Source organism: Macaca nemestrina, chromosome 14 (genome assembly GCF_043159975.1).
Source record: "Macaca nemestrina isolate mMacNem1 chromosome 14, mMacNem.hap1, whole genome shotgun sequence".
In the NCBI taxonomy this organism is placed as follows: domain Eukaryota; kingdom Metazoa; phylum Chordata; class Mammalia; order Primates; family Cercopithecidae; genus Macaca; species Macaca nemestrina.
In genome coordinates this window covers 109,671,570-109,688,424 of record NC_092138.1, presented here as the reverse complement: position 1 = coordinate 109,688,424, position 16,855 = coordinate 109,671,570, and the positions used below count along the sequence as shown (strand labels likewise).

The 16,855-nt window shown below is 54.4% G+C and overlaps 1 protein-coding gene across 1 annotated transcript in view; it reads left to right on the top strand.

Annotated features, from left to right (window-relative positions):
• Positions 1–4,900: 4,900 nt before the first annotated feature.
• The window catches only part of NIBAN2 (niban apoptosis regulator 2), a 62,898-nt gene continuing 50,943 nt past the window's right edge, over positions 4,901–16,855 (top strand). The window contains exon 1 of the mRNA XM_011711432.3: positions 4,901–5,146. Coding sequence (XP_011709734.2) covers positions 5,092–5,146 — 55 coding nt within the window. The 5' untranslated portion in view covers positions 4,901–5,091. The remainder of the gene's footprint in view (positions 5,147–16,855) is intronic.

Genomic DNA, 16,855 nt, shown 5'->3' with positions numbered 1-16,855 from the left:
AAACCACAAATAGCCAGGCTGGATGCAGTGGCTCATACCTGTAATCCCAGCACTTTGGGAGACCGAGGCAGGCAGATCACCTGAGGTCAGGAGTTAGAGACCAGCCTGGCCAACATGGCAAAACCCCATTTCTACTAGAAATACAAAAATTAGCTGGGCATGGTGGCAGGTGCCTATAATCCCAGCTACTTGGGAAGCTGAGGCAGAAGAATTGCTTGAACCCAGGAGGTGGAGATTGCAGTGAGCAGAGATCGTGCCACTGTACTCTAGCCTGGGCAACAGAACAAGACTCTGTCTCAAAAAATAAATAAATAAATAAATAAAACCCACAAATGGCCACTAAATGTGTGAAAAGATTCTTCCATTTACTCACAACTAACAAGGGGACATCAAAATGGCCTCCAGCGTAAGGGCAGGAGTTTCCAGCATTTTAGAGTTGAGAAATTCTCTGATGTCAAACTTCCTGGAATCCTTCATAGTGCTGATGACGATGTTTGTTTTTCTTTCCTTAAAAAAAAAAAAAAAAAGGGCAAATAACTTCATTCCTTCCCCACCCAAAGACTGTAACTTTTTTTATTACAAGAATTGATCTATTGACATATAGCAGAGAGAGTTGAGTATGTTTAAAGAGCTTTACAATCTTTCCACAGTGAAAAAAAAAAAATTCTGTTCTGTATGCTCAAGTTGTCTCCCCATCTGGGGTCCCACCAGTCCATGCCAGGGCCCATCCCTCCTTCCCTGCAGGAAGTCCTAGATCAGCCATCTGGCTTGGGCCCCACAAGGACTCACCTTGTTGCCTTTTGCTCACTCACACCTTTACCTGTCATGCCTTCTCTGTGCCTACCTGTTACAGTGTGTTTGAACAAGGATTGCTGTATGCATACGATGGAATATATATATACATATGTACATACATATATATACACACACACACACATATGTACATACATACATATATAAAAAGAGGCAAGATCTCATTCTGTCACCCAGGCTGGAGTGCAGTGGCGAGATCATAGCTCGCTGCAGCCTCAAACTCCTGGGCTCAAGGTCTTCCTGCTTCGGCCTTCTAGTAGCTGGGACTACAAGCATGCATGACCATGCCCAGCTAATTTTTTAAAAAAATTATTTACTACGGGGTCTCGCTCTGTTGTCCATGCTGGTCTCAAACTCCTGGCCTCAAGCGATCCTCCTGCCTCAGCTTCCCAAAGTGCAGGCATTACGAGTGTGAGCCACCGTGCCCAGCCTGAATATCATTTAAAAAAAAAAAATCATGGCAACAATTTATTCAACTATAAAATGGGCTTTATCGTTCCTACCCCAGAAGCTGTGAGGACGGTAGGAGGCAGAAATGCCCTTGGCGTGACACCTGTTCTGTGGTCCATCTCCATAAACGGCAGCTCTTCCTGAACGTTCTTCAAGCAGGCTCCTTCTTGCCAATCAGGTCCCAAGGTATCATCTCCTCTTCCTACCTAGACCACTTTCCTAGATGGCATCCCACCCCAACCCCACTGGTCATCCTATCCCATCTTAATGTTTATTACTCTCTGATGTCATTTTATTTATTTGTTGTATTTTCTTCCCCCAGCATAACACTATAACCTCTATGAAGACGAGGACCGTGACTTTCTTGCATACTGATATATCTCCAATACCTAGACTAGCACCCAACACGTAGTAGGTGCTTTCATATTTATTTTTTCACTTTAAAATAAATGGTGGCTCACACCTGTAATCCCAGCACTTTGGGAGGCTTAGGCGGGAGGATCCCTTGAGCCCAGGAGTTGGAGACCAGCCTGGGCAGCATGGTGAGATCCCATCTCTATGAAAAACATTTTTTAATTAGCTGGGTGGGGTAGCCCAAGGGTGAGCCTGGAGGATGCCTTGAGCCCAGGAGGCCAAGGCTGCACTGAGTCCATGTTCGCACCACTGCACTCCAGCTTGGGCAACAGAGAGAGACCTTGTCTCAAAAATAAAAATAAAATAAACTTTGTTGAAGTATAATTTTGATACAATAAAATGCATCCGTTTGATGCATCTGTACAATTTGATAAATTTCGATAAATATGTACTGTTACCAACACCTCAGTCAAGACATAGGATCATTTTTATCCCCCTAAAGTTCCCTCCAGATTTTTTTGCCATCAATTCTCCTTCACCTCACCCCTAGACAAGGCAGTTTTTTTTGGTGTGAAATGAATGAATCTTAAATTGTCAGGGACTGGCCCCAGATTTGCGGAGAGCTATTCACGTAAGTGCACAGCACCCTACTGTTTACAATGCCTTTCTCTCTCTTTCTTTCTTTCTTTCTCTCTCTCTCTCTCTCTCTTTCTTTTTAGACGGAGTCTCGCTCTGTTTACCCAGGCTGGAGTGCAGTGGCGCGATCTTGGCTCACTGCAACCTCCACCTCCCGGGTTCAAGCAATTCTTCTGCCTCAGCCTTCTGAGCAGCTGGGATTACAGGCACGTGCCACCATGCCCAGCTAACTTTTGCATTTTTAGTAGAGATGGGGTTTCACCATATTGGCCAGGCTGGTCTCGAACTCCTGATCTCGTGATCTGCCCTCCTCAGCCTCCCAAAGTGCCGAGATTACAGGCGTGAGTCACTGCACCTGGCCACCTTTCCACTTTCATCTCATGTGCCTCTCACATATGAAGCCATGGATGGTCAGATGGATTAGGTGACATATGACAGAAGGTCTCCAAAGCAAGAGGAGACCTTCTGGATGCTCAAGTTGCCTCCCTATCTGGGGTCCCACCCTGGGCCAGGGGCCTCACATGGTAGGGAGGCTGTGGGTGTTCCAGGCTTGGGTGCGCCCTGAAGGCTGGGGAAAGGTCGCTGTGGCCCCATCTCTACCCAATCTAGCCTAGGCCTCCAGCCCAGCCAAGAAGATGCCTCTGGTGCCCAGATGCCAGCTAGCTCCAGCTTGCTCCTCCCTGGGCAGAACAGATCCTACAGTTTGGGCTATGGGAAAAATGAAACAAGGTTATCAGCATCACTTGCTTCTGGTTGCGCAGAGAGAATCAGACACTGGGTGCCAGAAGACTTGACCTTTGGCCAGGTTCTCCCTCTGCCTCACTGTGTGCCCTTAGCAAGTCACTTTCTCTCTCTGGGCCTCAGTTTCCACCTCTATAAAAGGAAACTAGTGACCTCCGCCAGCATGACTTCAACTCCACCTGATGATGACTCTTTGACGCATGAATGCATCCCGTGCTTGAAAGGCCGGGCCCCTGCCCATGGAATGCTGTTTCTCAATATCTGCTGTCAAAAGTCTTGTTTTTCAACTTCCAGTTCTGTTCCTACCCTCTCTGTGATTTTCCTTAAAACAGAATGTTCTGCTCCTTCCTCAAGCTTCTCTAAGCTCTTGAGGGCAGGGACTATGAATAATAGGATGACACGTTCTGTTTATTGAGAGGTGATGGACGCTGGTGCCAGACACTATGCTGGGCATTTTGTTATATCATTTAACCCTCCCCCAAAAAGCGTCATTCTCTTTTGACAGACGAGGTAGTTGAAGTTCAAAGAGGTAATGCCACTTGTCCAGGGTCACAGAGGGGAGGGCAGCTTGGGCTTCCTCCTCTTTTCACCCCCAGCATCTAGCAGAGGGTCTGACACACAGGTGTTGACCATCCGTTGCTGAATGACTGGTAAGTGACTGAATGCATGAATGAATGCCCGCATCACTTTAATCCATTTCAAACCTACCTCCTGTGGTGTGCACAGGCCTGAAGTACAGGTGCTCAGCAAATTTAACTTATCATCATCACTTCCTGCCTTATGCCACAGTTACACTAAGAGCTGTCCAATAACAGGGTGAAATGCATGAGAGAAGTGGTGAGTGTTTAGTTACCAGGGGTCAACAAGCAGAAAGTGGATGGCCTTGTCCAGCTGCAGATCAGGAGATCTGAGCACCAGCAGCCAAGGAAGGATTGAGATCTGGGGATTCCACTTGTTAACCTGACTGTCTCCCCTGCCAGCTTGGGATGTCCTGAGAGTGAAACACATTCCCCTGGCACTGCGACCCACCCATGCCCAGCCCCACAGGCTGGTGCATGTTGGTCTCCAGGCTTTGATTCCGGTAGTCTTTTGCAAACTGTAAAGTGCTACTGCTTTTTCCTTTTCTGATTTGCTCTGTCCCTCAAGCCGCCTCCCGCGTGAAATGCCCATATGCTGGGCCTGAGGCAAGCCCGCCTGGCACTGGGGCGGGGGTGCCTTCGGGCCAGAGCCTTCCCCACCCCCTTCCTATAGCCATTGTGCAAGACCGGCCGGCACACCTTCTGGGGCAGGTCGAATCAAGGCCAGGGAACTTCCTGAGCGCGGGCAGTGGCGGGCGGGACTGGGGGGGCAGGGGGCACTGTTCAGGGAAGAGGAGGGGGCGAACACCGAATTCCGGTCCGTAGGTCCAGGCGTCCCCTGCCAGTGCCCCACATCCTCGGAGCGATTCTTTTCCCGCGCGGGCACGGTTGGGGAGGGGAGCGGGGTGACACTCAGGCTGGAGTCTTTCAGAGCACCCCCAGTTTTTCAGCTGCCCCCACCAGCCCCGTCTCTTTCTCTGCTTAGGTACAGGGCGAGTACGCTCTCCGCGCGTCTCTCCGCGGTCTCCCTTTCTGGGACCTTCTCTTTGTCTCCGTCTCCAGGGCGGTCCCGGCGTCCCCGGCCCCTGTGCCCCGCCCGCCCGAGGCAGCGGAGGGGGCGGGGCATACGGGGCGGGGCATACGGGGCGGGCCCTGGAGGAGCTGGGTGGGGCGCAGGGGTATAGGACCGAGGGCGGGGCGGGGTGGGGCCCGGCGGGCGCAGGGGTGCAGGGCAGCGGGCGGGGAGGGGGCGGGGTTGCCCTGCGGGGGCGTGGCCTGGTGGGGCGGGGCAGGGCGCAGGGGTGCAGGGCCGAAGGCGGGGAGGGGGCCAAGGCTGCCCGCTGGTGGGACGGGGCCCGACCGGGAGCGGAGCCGGAGCGGAAGCCGCAGCCGGGCGTCGGGAGCGTCGGGAGCGGGAGAAGCAGGGCGGGCCGGGCTCCATGGCGCCAGCGGCGTCCGCCTGAGCAGCGCGGGCAACAGCAGTGGCGTCGGCCGGATCGGGCCGCGACTCCTCCTGGCCATGGGGGACGTGCTGTCCACACACCTGGACGACGCCCGGCGCCAGCACATCGCAGGTGAGGGTCGCGCCGCGCCACGCGCGCCCAGGGTCCCGCCAGAACCCCCGGACCACGCCCCCGCCCCGGCCAGCAGTCGGCGCCGGGGCCGGGATCTCGGGGGAGTCAGGCCGGGCGGGTGGGAGCCGCCAGGGAGCGCGCCCCGCGTCCGAGCTCGTTCCCTCCGAGCCTGGGCGCCCCTTCCCGCGCTCTTCTGAGCGCCACCTTTACCGGCTGAAGGGGACTCGGAACCCCTTCTCTCCCGAAACTCCTTCGGATCCCGGGCTTGGCTAACCCCAGCTCACAACCCCAGGCCGAGCTGGGGCAGGGGTCGCAGCCTGCCGCCCACCGTTGACTGTCTCCGCCCAGAAACGTTCCAAGCCCATCCGCTATCAGCTTTGGGATCTCCCTGACCCAGTCAGCGCGCGCTCACCTTCCTCCCCAGCCGTCCTGTCCCCAGCTCCGCTGGGCCCCAGCCCTGGTACACGTGGCGGAGGCTTCCTGAGGACGGGCCCATGAAGGCCCGGGACTGATCCTGGGGAGCGGGGCCAGGGATCGATAGGGCGCCCCGGAGGCGGTGGGGTTCCATGTTCTTTGGCGCAGACAGCAGGCTGCCCCTGTCAGCAGCAGGGGCCAGGGGACTGGTCACCAGAGTGGGGGGCCCTCAGGGCCAGTCGCCAGCCCCTTCAACCCCGTCCTTCAGCCAACCCTGCTCTCAGCCTATTACTGCACAGTGGCCACTTCTTCCAAGGACAGCTGTCCCCAAGGCTCCTGGGGAAGCCGGAGCTGCGGTGGAGGCCTGGGTTCCTTTTCCCTACAGACTCTGGAGAAGGCGGAGATAGGATGAGGATCTCGGCTGCCTGAGAAACTCTTCTCTGGCCGAGCTCTCCTGGCTGGTGGAGCTGCCCTGGGTGGAATCCCAGCATTTGCTTCCCAGACATCTGTCCTGTACACCTTGGTTTTCTCCTCTTTGAAATGGGGTCAGTGCTTTCTTTCTTATTAATGAGTTGTTGGGAGGCTTATGTGAAGTAACTCATATGGCTTGCTTAGCACAGAGCCTGGCATAGGAGAGGCACTTATACGTGGGGTGACGGTTCAGGTGGGTTGCCCCTCACTGTCTAGTGGGCCCTGAGCACCGCGTCTGCCTGCACTTATTTTTGTGTCCTGTAGAATTTCACCACCGTGTTCTCCACGGTCCCTTGAGAGCAAGAAGCCCTGAGAGCAGTGGCCAGGTGTCCTTTAACTCCATGTCTCCAGGGCCGCACCCATGCTGGGCACCAGGGAGGTGCTGGGGAGGTCTGCCAAGTGACTGTGGTCCTGGGCCAAGTCCTAAGGCCAGAGTCCCTCCCTTGTTCTAGGCCTGGGGCTGGCTGGACACAGGGGTGATTGGGGTGATGTGGAAATGAATCAGACCCTCTCTAGCCTCTCACCAGTGTGGAGTGAAGTCCTGGAAAGCCTCCTTGTCGACCAGGCCTGGACTCTGGGAGGAGGAAGGGCCAGGGCGGAGCCTTCCTGTCCCCTCCCTGTCACAGCAGCCTCCTGGGGCTCTGTAACAGTCCCTCCATTCAGGACCTCCTGTTGAGGCCCCTCGAGTGGCCTGGGTGGGGTGTGCCATGCGTTCCGTGGGGTTTTTCCTCTCCCCATACTCAGTGCTGGGCCTCCCTGCCTTCCTGTCTCCTGGGCTGAGAATTGCCAGCCCACCCGCTCTCCCCTGGCATGTTACAGGGGAGTGGACGGAGACCACAGAAGGTGAAGTGTCCTTTACTGGAGAGGGTTGGATTTGTTTTCTGGGTACCAGGCTGGGTGGGAGAAAGTTGTGCCCACTCAGAGCCTGCTGGTCTCTCTCTTCTCCACACTTCAGTGCTATTTATAACCCTCTTTAAACGCCTCGAATTCCTAGTCCAGACTCACCTGAGGAGAGTTCCTGATGTGGAGGGGTGGGGTGTCGGAAGGGGGCAGCCGGGAAGCCTCCCAGCCTCCTCCAGAGGAAGTGAACTGCCTTAGAAATCTCTGCTGGAAGGGAATGAGGGCGTGTATTTGCCGTCTCCAGTGATCCAGGCACCTTCTTCACCCCACCCAAGGAGCAGTAGGTACTCTCAAAGCCGGCAATTAAAATTCCAGAGCCCTCCCTACCTGAGGCCTTGTTCTGTGCCCCAGTAGAAATGTCAGAATTAGAGACATCCCTTCCCATACTGCTCTGAGCTCCCGGGCCTGTTAGGGTTCCGAGGTTTGACCTGTAGCTTTGTGTCCGCCCCGAGCAGGTAAGCAGGTGAATGCCAGCCTGCCTGCAAGTCCTGGCAAAGGTCAGGCGTGCTCCCGGCCACGGTGCTGTTTTGCTGCCACGGCACCTTTCATCCTGGGATTTCAAAGCCCCCGGCAAGCAGAGGCTTGTCTCCACACCAGGAGCCCCGCGGGGCTGGTGGCAGGTTGACTCCCGCCTCCTTACACGGGGGAGTGTGCGTGTGCGGGGAGGAAGAAGCTCTGGCCCGGGAGCTGGGAGGCCTGAGGATCCTTGGGCAGGCCACTTCCTCTCCCTGGGTCTCAGTTTCCCTAGTTGTGAACCGAAGTGGGTGGGCTACTCGATGGCTGAAGTCCCTTTCAGCTCTGAGGGTCTAACAGTCCCAAATTTTCCCCACAAATCTCCCCCAGACTGAAGCCAGCTCAAGGTCCCAATATAACTTCTGCAACCTTGGAGTAACATTTTTTTTTTTTTTGAGACAGGGTCTTGCTCTGTCACCCAGGCTGGAGGGCAGTGGCATCATCATAGCTAACTGCAGCCTTGACCTCCTGGGCTCAAGTGATCCTCCCACCTCAGCCTCCCAAGTAGCTGGGACTACAGGCATGCGCCACCATGCCGAGCTAATTTGTGTGTGTGTGTGTGAGACAGGGTCTCCCTATGTTGTCCAGGCTGGTCTTGAACTCCTGGGCTCAAGCAATCCTCCTTTGAGATCAAGCAAGGCTCCTTTGGGAGCCTTGGCCTCCCAAAGTGCTAGGATTACAGGTGTGAGCTTCCCGCCCCTCAGCTAACATCTTTTTAGTTTTTTGGAGACAGAGTCTCACTCTCTCTCCCAGGTTGGAGTCCAGTGGCACAATCTCAGCCCACTGCAACCTCCACCTCCTGGGTTCAAGTGATTCTCCTGCCTCAGCCCTCTGTTACAGGTACGCACCACCATGCTCGACTGATTTTTGTATTTTTAGTGGAGATGGGGATTTCACCATACTGGTCAGGCTGGTCTTGAACTCCTGACCTCAGGTGATCTGCCCTTCTCAGCCTCCCAAAGTGCCAAGATTACAGGCGTGAACCACCACACCCAGTCAAAAATAACAGCTTTATTGAGGCATAATTCACCTACCATACAATTCACCCACCTAAAGTGTACACTTCAGTGGTTTTTAGTATATTCACAGAATTGCACAACCATTGCCACCGTCAAAGTTGGAGCGTTTTCATCAGCTCTGAAAAAATCCCTTACTCTTACTCCCTTAGTAGTTGCTCCTGTTTCCTCCTAGTCCCTCCCAACTCTAGGCAACCACTGAACATTTTGTCTAATTTCAAAAGTAATATATGCCCAGGCCAGGCGTGGTGGCTCACGCCTGTAATCTCAGCACTTTGGGAGGCTGAGAAGGGTGAATTGCTTGAACTGGGGAGTTCAAGACCAGCCTGGGCAACATGGCAAAGCCCTGTCTCTAGTAAAAATACAAAACATTATCCGGGCATGGTCATGTGGTTCCAACTACACGGGAGGCTGAGGTGGAAGGATTGCCTGAGCAAAAGTAACACATGCACAAACAATTTAAGAGGGTAAAATAAGAAATGAAACTAGCCAGGCGAGGTGGCGGACGTCTGTAGTCCCAGCTACTCGGGAGACTGAGGCAGGAGAATGGCGTAAACCCAGGAGGCGGAGCTTGCAGTGAGCTAAGATCCGGCCACTGCACTCCAGCCTGGGTGACAGAGCGAGACTCCGTCTCAAAAAAAAAATAAAAATAAAAATTAAAAAATAAAAATAAAAAATGAAAGCACCCTCCATCTTTCTGCCTTAAATGTCACTTCCCAGAAGTCACTTAAGTGTGGTGTGTCACCATTTCCAAACCTACCTTTCTCTGTACATGCTCATAATAGCTTGGTTTATAAAAAGAGTTTTTTTTTTGTTTGTTTTTTTTTTTGAGATGAAGTCTCACTTTGTCGCTCAGGCTGGAGTGCAGTGGCAAGATCTCAGCTCACTGCAACCTCCATCTCCCAGGTTCAAGCAGTTCTCCTGCCCCAGCCCCTTGAGTAGCTGGGATTACAGGCGTGCACCATCATGCCCAGCTAATTTTTGTATTTGTAGTAGAGACAGAGTTTCACCGTGTTGACCAGGCTGGTCTCCTGACCTCAGGTGATCCACCCACCTTGACCTCCCAAAGTGCTGGGATTACAGGTGTGAGCCACCACACCCGACTATAAAAAGAGACCTTGCTCTACGCTTCTGTGGTTTGATTTTTTTCACTTGGTAAACTGGTGGACATCTTTCTGTGTCAGAACACACAAGACTACCTCATTCTTCTCTTGGTGAGTTCGTTTCTGTGCATGGATGCTTCATTTACCCAGCCCCTTGTGAATGGACGTTTGGGTTGTCCAAGTATTTTGCTAGTATTCATAGTGCTGCTTGAACCTGCTGGTACAAACCTGGTAATGTTCCAGTATCAGAGAGGCCCTGAAATAAAACTCCTGGGTCACTTTTTTTTTTTTCTTTTTGAGACGGAGTCACGCTTTGTGGCCCAGGCTGGAGTGCAGTGGCATGATCTCGGCTCATTGCCACCTCTGCCTCCTAGGTTCAAGCAATTCTCCTGTCTCAGCCTCCTGAGTAGCTGGGACTACAGGCGCCCACCACCACGCCTGGCTAATTTTTGTATTTTTAGTGGAGACGGGGTTTCACCATATTGGTCGAGTTGGTCTCGAACTCTTGACCTCAGGTGATACACCCGCCTCTGCCTACCAAAGTGCTGGGATTACAGGCATGAGCCACCATGCCCGGCCTGGGTCACCTTTTGATAGACTTTAAGAAGGCAGCAGACGTTTGACACTCTTCTGCCAAGGTGGACCTTAGCATTGAGCATTTTTCTCCTTTTGACAACCAGATATGAGAAGGGTGTCTTAATTACTTATTGAGCCTTTTTCCAAAGTTATTTTAAAAACTTAACCTCTCTTCTGGTTGCGGTGACTCAAACGCCTATAATTCCAGCACTTTGGGAGACTGAGGCAGGCAGATCACCTGAAGTCAAGAGTTTGAGACTAGCCTGGCAAACATGATGAAACCCCGTCTCTACTAAAAATTTAGCCAGGCCTGGTGGTGCGTGCCTATAGTCCCAGCTACTTGGGAGGCTGAGGCACAAGAATCGCTTGAACCCGGGAGGCGGAGGTTGCAGTGAGACAAGATCGCGCCATTGCACTCCAGCCTGGGTGACAGAGTGAGACTCTTGTCTCAAAAAAAAAAAAAAAAAAAATCTACCTCTCAACATTTGGGAAGTGGCTGTAGGTGCCAAGAGTGAAGGGATGGAGGGGTTCCACCTTCTGCCACCCCTCACCCTGCTGTGCGGCTTCCTCATTGCTCCCCTGGACTTTGCAGAGAGACCAGGCTGGCCGGAAGCAGTGCCTGGGCCCGGGCTGCTGCCCTTAGCCAAGGTCTGGGTCAGCCCCTGGGGGTGAAGCGTCTGAGGATGCTGGTGACTCTCTGTTGAGTCTTACGTAACATGCTTTTGTTGGCTTTGACCCTGCCTTCCCCTCCATCCAGCCTCCTCTAGTCCCCCCGACTCTGTTCCTTTCCCACTGCTGGGGCCTGAGTGCTGGCCTCGCCTACTCGGAGCTGCTCCAGCCTCCTCGGAGCCTCTAGTCCTTCCCACACACACTGCCGAAGAGACCTTTCTAAACCCACGCTGGGCCATGGCTGCCCTCCCTGCTGTCTGAGGAGTGAAGCAGAAAAACAGGAATAGGAACCACTCACCCGCCATCCCGCAATAACCGCTTCATCCTCTGGAAGTACTTCCCTTCTGTGGCGATCGTTACACTTTGCCGGGACCATGACTCAAGTTTGTGTCTCGCTTCTTTCACTACGTGATTTATAATAAACGTCTCTCCCAGGTCATTAAAACCTCCCTGGAAGCATCCCCAAAGGCTGCATTTTATTCTATTTGAAAGTGTCCCTCTGTCCTCAAATAGATAATCAGGCTCGGGGTGATAACCGTAAAGATTAGCAACGGTTTAACTGAGGACTTGCTATGTGCCAAGCCTTCCTTTGTCTGCGTTATCTCATTGAATCCGCACCTCAGTGGCAGGCCTGGACCGCAAGTAGTCCAAGGCCTTAGCTATTTAAACCACGTTCCGCTATGACTATGTCGTCCGTGGTGTCCAGATTGGGCAGGGGGACACTGTGAAAAAGGCCTCCTAGAGAGGTAAGCTTTTGGAGGTGGGGAAAGGAAGTGGGAGGAGGAACCAAGTGGGAATACAGCACCTTGTGTCAGACTCCCATAGGTTGCACAAATGTATCCCACCCGTCATTACTCAGTCTGAGACTCACAGCCTCTGACCAGCCCCGTTCTCCTTCCCTGCGCCCCGCCCCCCCTCCTTCCCTGCAGGCAGAGCTCATGACTCACTCCACCCCGGGCTCCTGCAAGCATCATCCTGCGGTTGCAGAAATTCCTGCACTGCTTTTTCCTTCCCCTGCCCCACCCCATCCACTTCTGTGCCCGAGGAAGAAGGGTGTTGTGTAGACGCTGCTGGGCAGAGGTTTAAGGAAGGAGTCGGGGCAGATACCTAGGTTTAAAACCGGTGAGGGTGGAGCAAAGCCATTCTCTTCTCCTGGTAGAATCTTAGGGCCTGAGTCATGGAAGGCGACAATCTTTTGATCTCACACATTTTAAAACTGGAAGAACAGGAAGTGTCCACCCCCTGGGACTGGTCCTGTTTTTTTGGAGCTGGGCTGCTTCTGACCCACGAAGGTGAAGGGGCCTGCCTGGTGACATAGTGGATGGTAAGCCTGAAGAAGCAGGGAGACCAGAGGTTTTGGGGAAGGCTTTCCAGTCAGACTGCTTGGGTTCGAGTCCTGGCTCTGCCACTCGATGGACTGGTGTCTGGGGGCAAGTCAGTCACCCTCTCTGAGCCTCACAGCCCTCCTTCCATGAGGATGATAGTTCTGGCATCTCGAGGTGTGAGGGTCAAGTCCCCTGGTCGGTGCAGAACAGTGTTGGTGGGAGGTGACAATACGTGAGTGATAGCTATTATGACTGTGACTTTATTGAGCTAACTTGACACCCAGGGAGATGTGTCTGGTCCGTCTGTGGCCTCTTGAATCCCCTTCTCCCTGCCATGTGTTCCAGGAAGTTGACATGACCCGCTCCCTTCCTAGGCAGCCCTAAATACGAGAACCTTCTTCCCTTCCAAGGTCAGAGGAGCACCAGCCTGTGGCCCTGGACACCTGGGGTATCCAGCGAGTTCTTGGAGGGCGGTGGGATGGGGCTGTGGTTCCAACAAGGTCAGTCACTCGGCAGCAGCATCCACTCTGTGTCTGGCATGTGGCAGTGCACAGAGGAAAAGGGTGGGAAGACGGACGGGAACGTGCTCCCTCCTTGCCCACCCATGTTTCAAGAACGAGGCTCGTAAGCCTCAAGCCTGGTCCCATTGACCACTTGCTGTGTGACTCTGGACCCAATGGCCGTGCCTCTCTGTGCCTTTTTTCCCCATCTGTGACCTCAAGGCCAGAATCTACTCTTGGGAATTCTCTGCCTCTGAAAACCCTTTTGTAGGGGTCTCAAGATGCCTTCCAAAGGCAGGGCTGGATGACTTCTATGTAGAAATAGATGTGCATGCCTGTGAGACCATCAAGGGGTGTGATGAGCTCTGGCCCCCGACACACATAGTCCTTATTTCTTTTTTTTTTTTTTTTTTTGAGACGGAGTCTCGCTTTGTCGCCCAGGCTGGAGGGCAGTGGCGCGATCTCGTCTCACTGCAAGCTCCGCCTCCCAGGTTCACACCATTCTCCTGCCTCAGCCTCCCGAGTAGCTGGGACTACAGGCGCCCACCACCGCGCCCGGCTAATTTTTTGTATTTTTAGTAGAGACGGGGTTTCACCGTGTTAGCCAGGATGGTCTCGATCTCCGGACCTCGTGATCCACCCGCCTCGGCCTCCCAAAGTGCTGGGATTACAGGCGTGAGCCACCGCGCCCGGCCAGTTCTTATTTCTTGTATTAATTCAATCAATAGTTATTGAATACCTACTGTGTGCCCGGCGCTGTGCTGGGCACCAGGGACACACAGCTGCACAATCACATGGTGTCTGCCTGCGTGTGCTTCCTGGCTGGCCGTCCCTCCTCAGGGCAAGCAGTTTTCCCAAAGGGAAAGGCCTTCCTTGGGAAGGTGTAAGAGAGACTGGCCTGGGGTGGGCCAGTCCTGCTGGGACTCAGGATGGGGAAGGTAGAGGGAACCACAAGGGCTGGTCTTAGAAAGGAGAGGCTTTTGTCCCGACGGTCCTGGGGAGGCCTTGGAGGCATTTTCAGGCAGAAGTGGCACCGGTGGGTCAACTGTGAGTGAGTGTGGATGGGAGGAGATGAACCCTGTGGTGAGAGGGACTGGACCTGCGTGGGTGGGGGTCAGGTGCAGTGAGGGACATGTGTGTACAGAGGGGTGGCGTGGCCAGGCCTCAGTGATGGTGCTGGGCAGGGCTGGGGCGAGCTGATGTCCGTGACTCTTGGCTACAGGGAAACCTGTCCAGATTCTGTAGGTTGTTTTATCAAGGCAGACCTCCAACCACTGGTCTTGCAGCCTCCGCTCCCACTCTTCCAGTAACAGGAAACTCACTCCCTTCCCAGGCAGCCCTGAAAATGAGAACCTTCTTCCCCTCCAAGGGCAGAGTAGAAAGAGGCCGGGAGTCGGAGGACCTGGTTTTGAGATGCTGTCAGGACTGCCCTGTCGTTTGGCAGCTGCCCTCCCTTCTCTGGACCTCAAATTCCTCATCTGTAAAGTGGGCACAACAGTATCCCAGGCCCCCGAGGCTGTTGTGTAGGGTCGGTGAGATGATGTGGCCGGAGCTCTTCGCGCTCAGGGAACATCAGCTCCTGGTTCATCCGCTGTTACTGTTATGTGTGGCTCACACAGGACACTGGCCAAGGGAGGCCCTCCTCTTGCAGACCGGAAGTGCTATGTGTTGGCGTGGGTGCTGGGTGGAGGGTCCACGTGCAGGGGTGGAGGCCCAAGGGGTAACTGGGCATCCAGGAGGCGAGGAAGAATGAACTGTGGTTTGCAAAGTGCAGACCCCATTTTCCCACCCGCCTGTCTGTGGCCAAGCCAACTGCAGCTGCCATCCGTCTTTCCCATGCCCCATGCTGAGCAGAACTATTTGCATCCAGCTGAATTTGTGAAGCTTAGCACCTTCTAGAAAAGGAGTCCCTTGGGAAGAAGCCGCCCACCCACTCGTGCTCCACTCACCTGATTTATTCCACCTGCCAGGAGCCCCTGGTAGGTGTGGGCTAGGAGGCAGGCTCCCCAGGATGTGTGCCTGGCAACCTCTGGCAAGCCCTTTCTTCTCTCTGTGCCTCCTCCTCACTTTGCCTATCTGTGCAACGGGCATGCCCTTCCAGCTCTGACCTCTTGGGAACCTGTGGGCCTTGGGTTGCACTGAAGGCACTGAGCAGGTGCAGCACCTCCGTATTGTAGGAGGCCATCTTGCTGTTGAAGGAAGAGCTTGCTCTGAAAGCTGTCCTGTGCCTGACCTGAGCTGGGAACTGGGGACGAAGCAGTGACATGAGCCCTGATCTCGTGGAACTCATGCCAGCCAAGAAGGTTCCATCATGCTGGATGTGCTGTGGCTTATGTTACAAAGTCTGTGGATCTTTATGTTTCCCGGAGTGTATGTTTGTTTCAACACTCAGGCGGCCCATCTCAAGAGGCAGCGTGTCTGGTCTTGACCTGGTGGCAGTATGCTTCCGCCACTGGAAGCTATGTGGCCTTTGGCACACAACTCTCCTCCTTGGAGGTCCAGCTGCCGCTAAGATGGGACTGGTGGTCCCTGCCTTTGGGTTGGGTGAAGGTTCTGGGAGGTGCACTACGCAGTTCCCGGCCTGTGCAGGGTGCCCAGTAAATGGCAGTTGCATTTTTGCTGAGTTCTTAGGGAAGCTGTGTGTCATTTGCCTGGCCTGTCAGAGATTTAAGGGGTGATTCAGGCATCTAGAGGAGGAGGGAGCTGACAATTGCACTTCTGTTTTGCTTTTTGTTTTTGCTTTTTTTGAGTGCAGTGTTCTCTGGGAGGTGAAGGGTAGAAAAGAGAGCTGGGTTTGAGCTTTGGGGCGGGCAGGCCTGGTGGGCTGGGGGAGGTATCTGCCTCTCACCCAGCCCTGCCTTGATTTTTGAGGTGCTGATGAGAAGTGTCTGCTTTTCTTTTTCAGGCCCAGACCCCTCCTCCTCCTAGCCCTGGAGGACCCCATGAGCTCCTCTAACCGATCCCCTCCTTTTTCTCATGCCTGAGTAAACTGAGGCCCAGGAAGAGGAAGGGACATGCCTATGCTCTCAGGGGCACCAGAGCTTGGCTGGAACCCAGGGCCTTGACCCCAGCATGAAGCTTTTCCCTCTCCGACTTCTTACTTTGCCCCCCGCACCCGTGCAGGGCCCCAGATGGCAAGGGATGGCCAGGGAAGGAGTGATTGGGCCGGGTGGGGCTGCAGAACTTATAATTATGAAAACTGGGTAAACAAACAAGCTCTCTGGGAGAGAAGCAAGCCCTGTGGGGGCCTCACAGATGGGCCTGTGTCCGAGGAGCCAGCCCAGGCCTGTCTGTGCACAGACAGTGAGGGGCTGTGTTGGACTTAAAAAGCCAAAGCCACACGCCCCTCCCACCCCCACTCCTGTATTTCAGGCTGCCAGGAAAAGGGGAGGGGGAAAGGGGCAGCCCCTCCTTCCAAGGGGATAGGGGCTGACCCCTTAGGACTCTCCTGGGGTCAGCTCTCCTGGCCCGGCTTGGGGCAGTCACAGCTCACTGTGTGACCTCAAGGGGCGTCTCTCCTCTGGGCCTCAGTTCTCCATCTCTAGAGTAGAGGTGACCCCATCTCTCAAGGAGGGTGGCAGGATGGGGAAAGATTTGAGCCAACTGTTTGAATACACTGAGCCCTTTCTCTCACCCTGACCCGAGGCCAACTGGGTTCTCAGAAACTCTTCATTTCTCTCTGGTCGGAGGCAGGGGCCCCTCTTGGAGCAGAGGAGTGACTTTCTCAGTGACCTGAGAGCCGGCCTGGTCCTGGGAGACCAAACCTCCAATCCCGGCCCGGCTAGAGCAGGCTGCCCAGCTCAGCTTTCCTGTCTTCCTGCTGAGACTGTGGCAGAATCTGAGAGGAGCTGTTTCTGGTGCCTGCCCTGCAGGCTGGGGGCTGGGTGGCTTGCCCTGCTTGGAGGCCCCCGGGTGGAGCCTGGCAGACTTCCTGTGCAATTGGGGCTGAGCCCCCGCCCTCCCTCCCCTCTTCCTGCAGTCCCCTGTGTGGTTTCTGGGAATCCAACTCTGTAGATGGGAGGCCAGTCCAGCTTCAGACCTCTGTGGCCTTGGGTGAACTCCTGCCTCTCCTCCAGGCCTCAGTTTCCCCCATGGTTCAATGGAGGGGTTGGATAAGAGCCTCTGGTAGTAGAGTGACCTTGCTACTAACCATGTGTCACCCTCCTTCAGACTGACCCTTCCAGGCTGCCCTGTGTCCTCAAGGTCAAGTCCAGACCCTGAA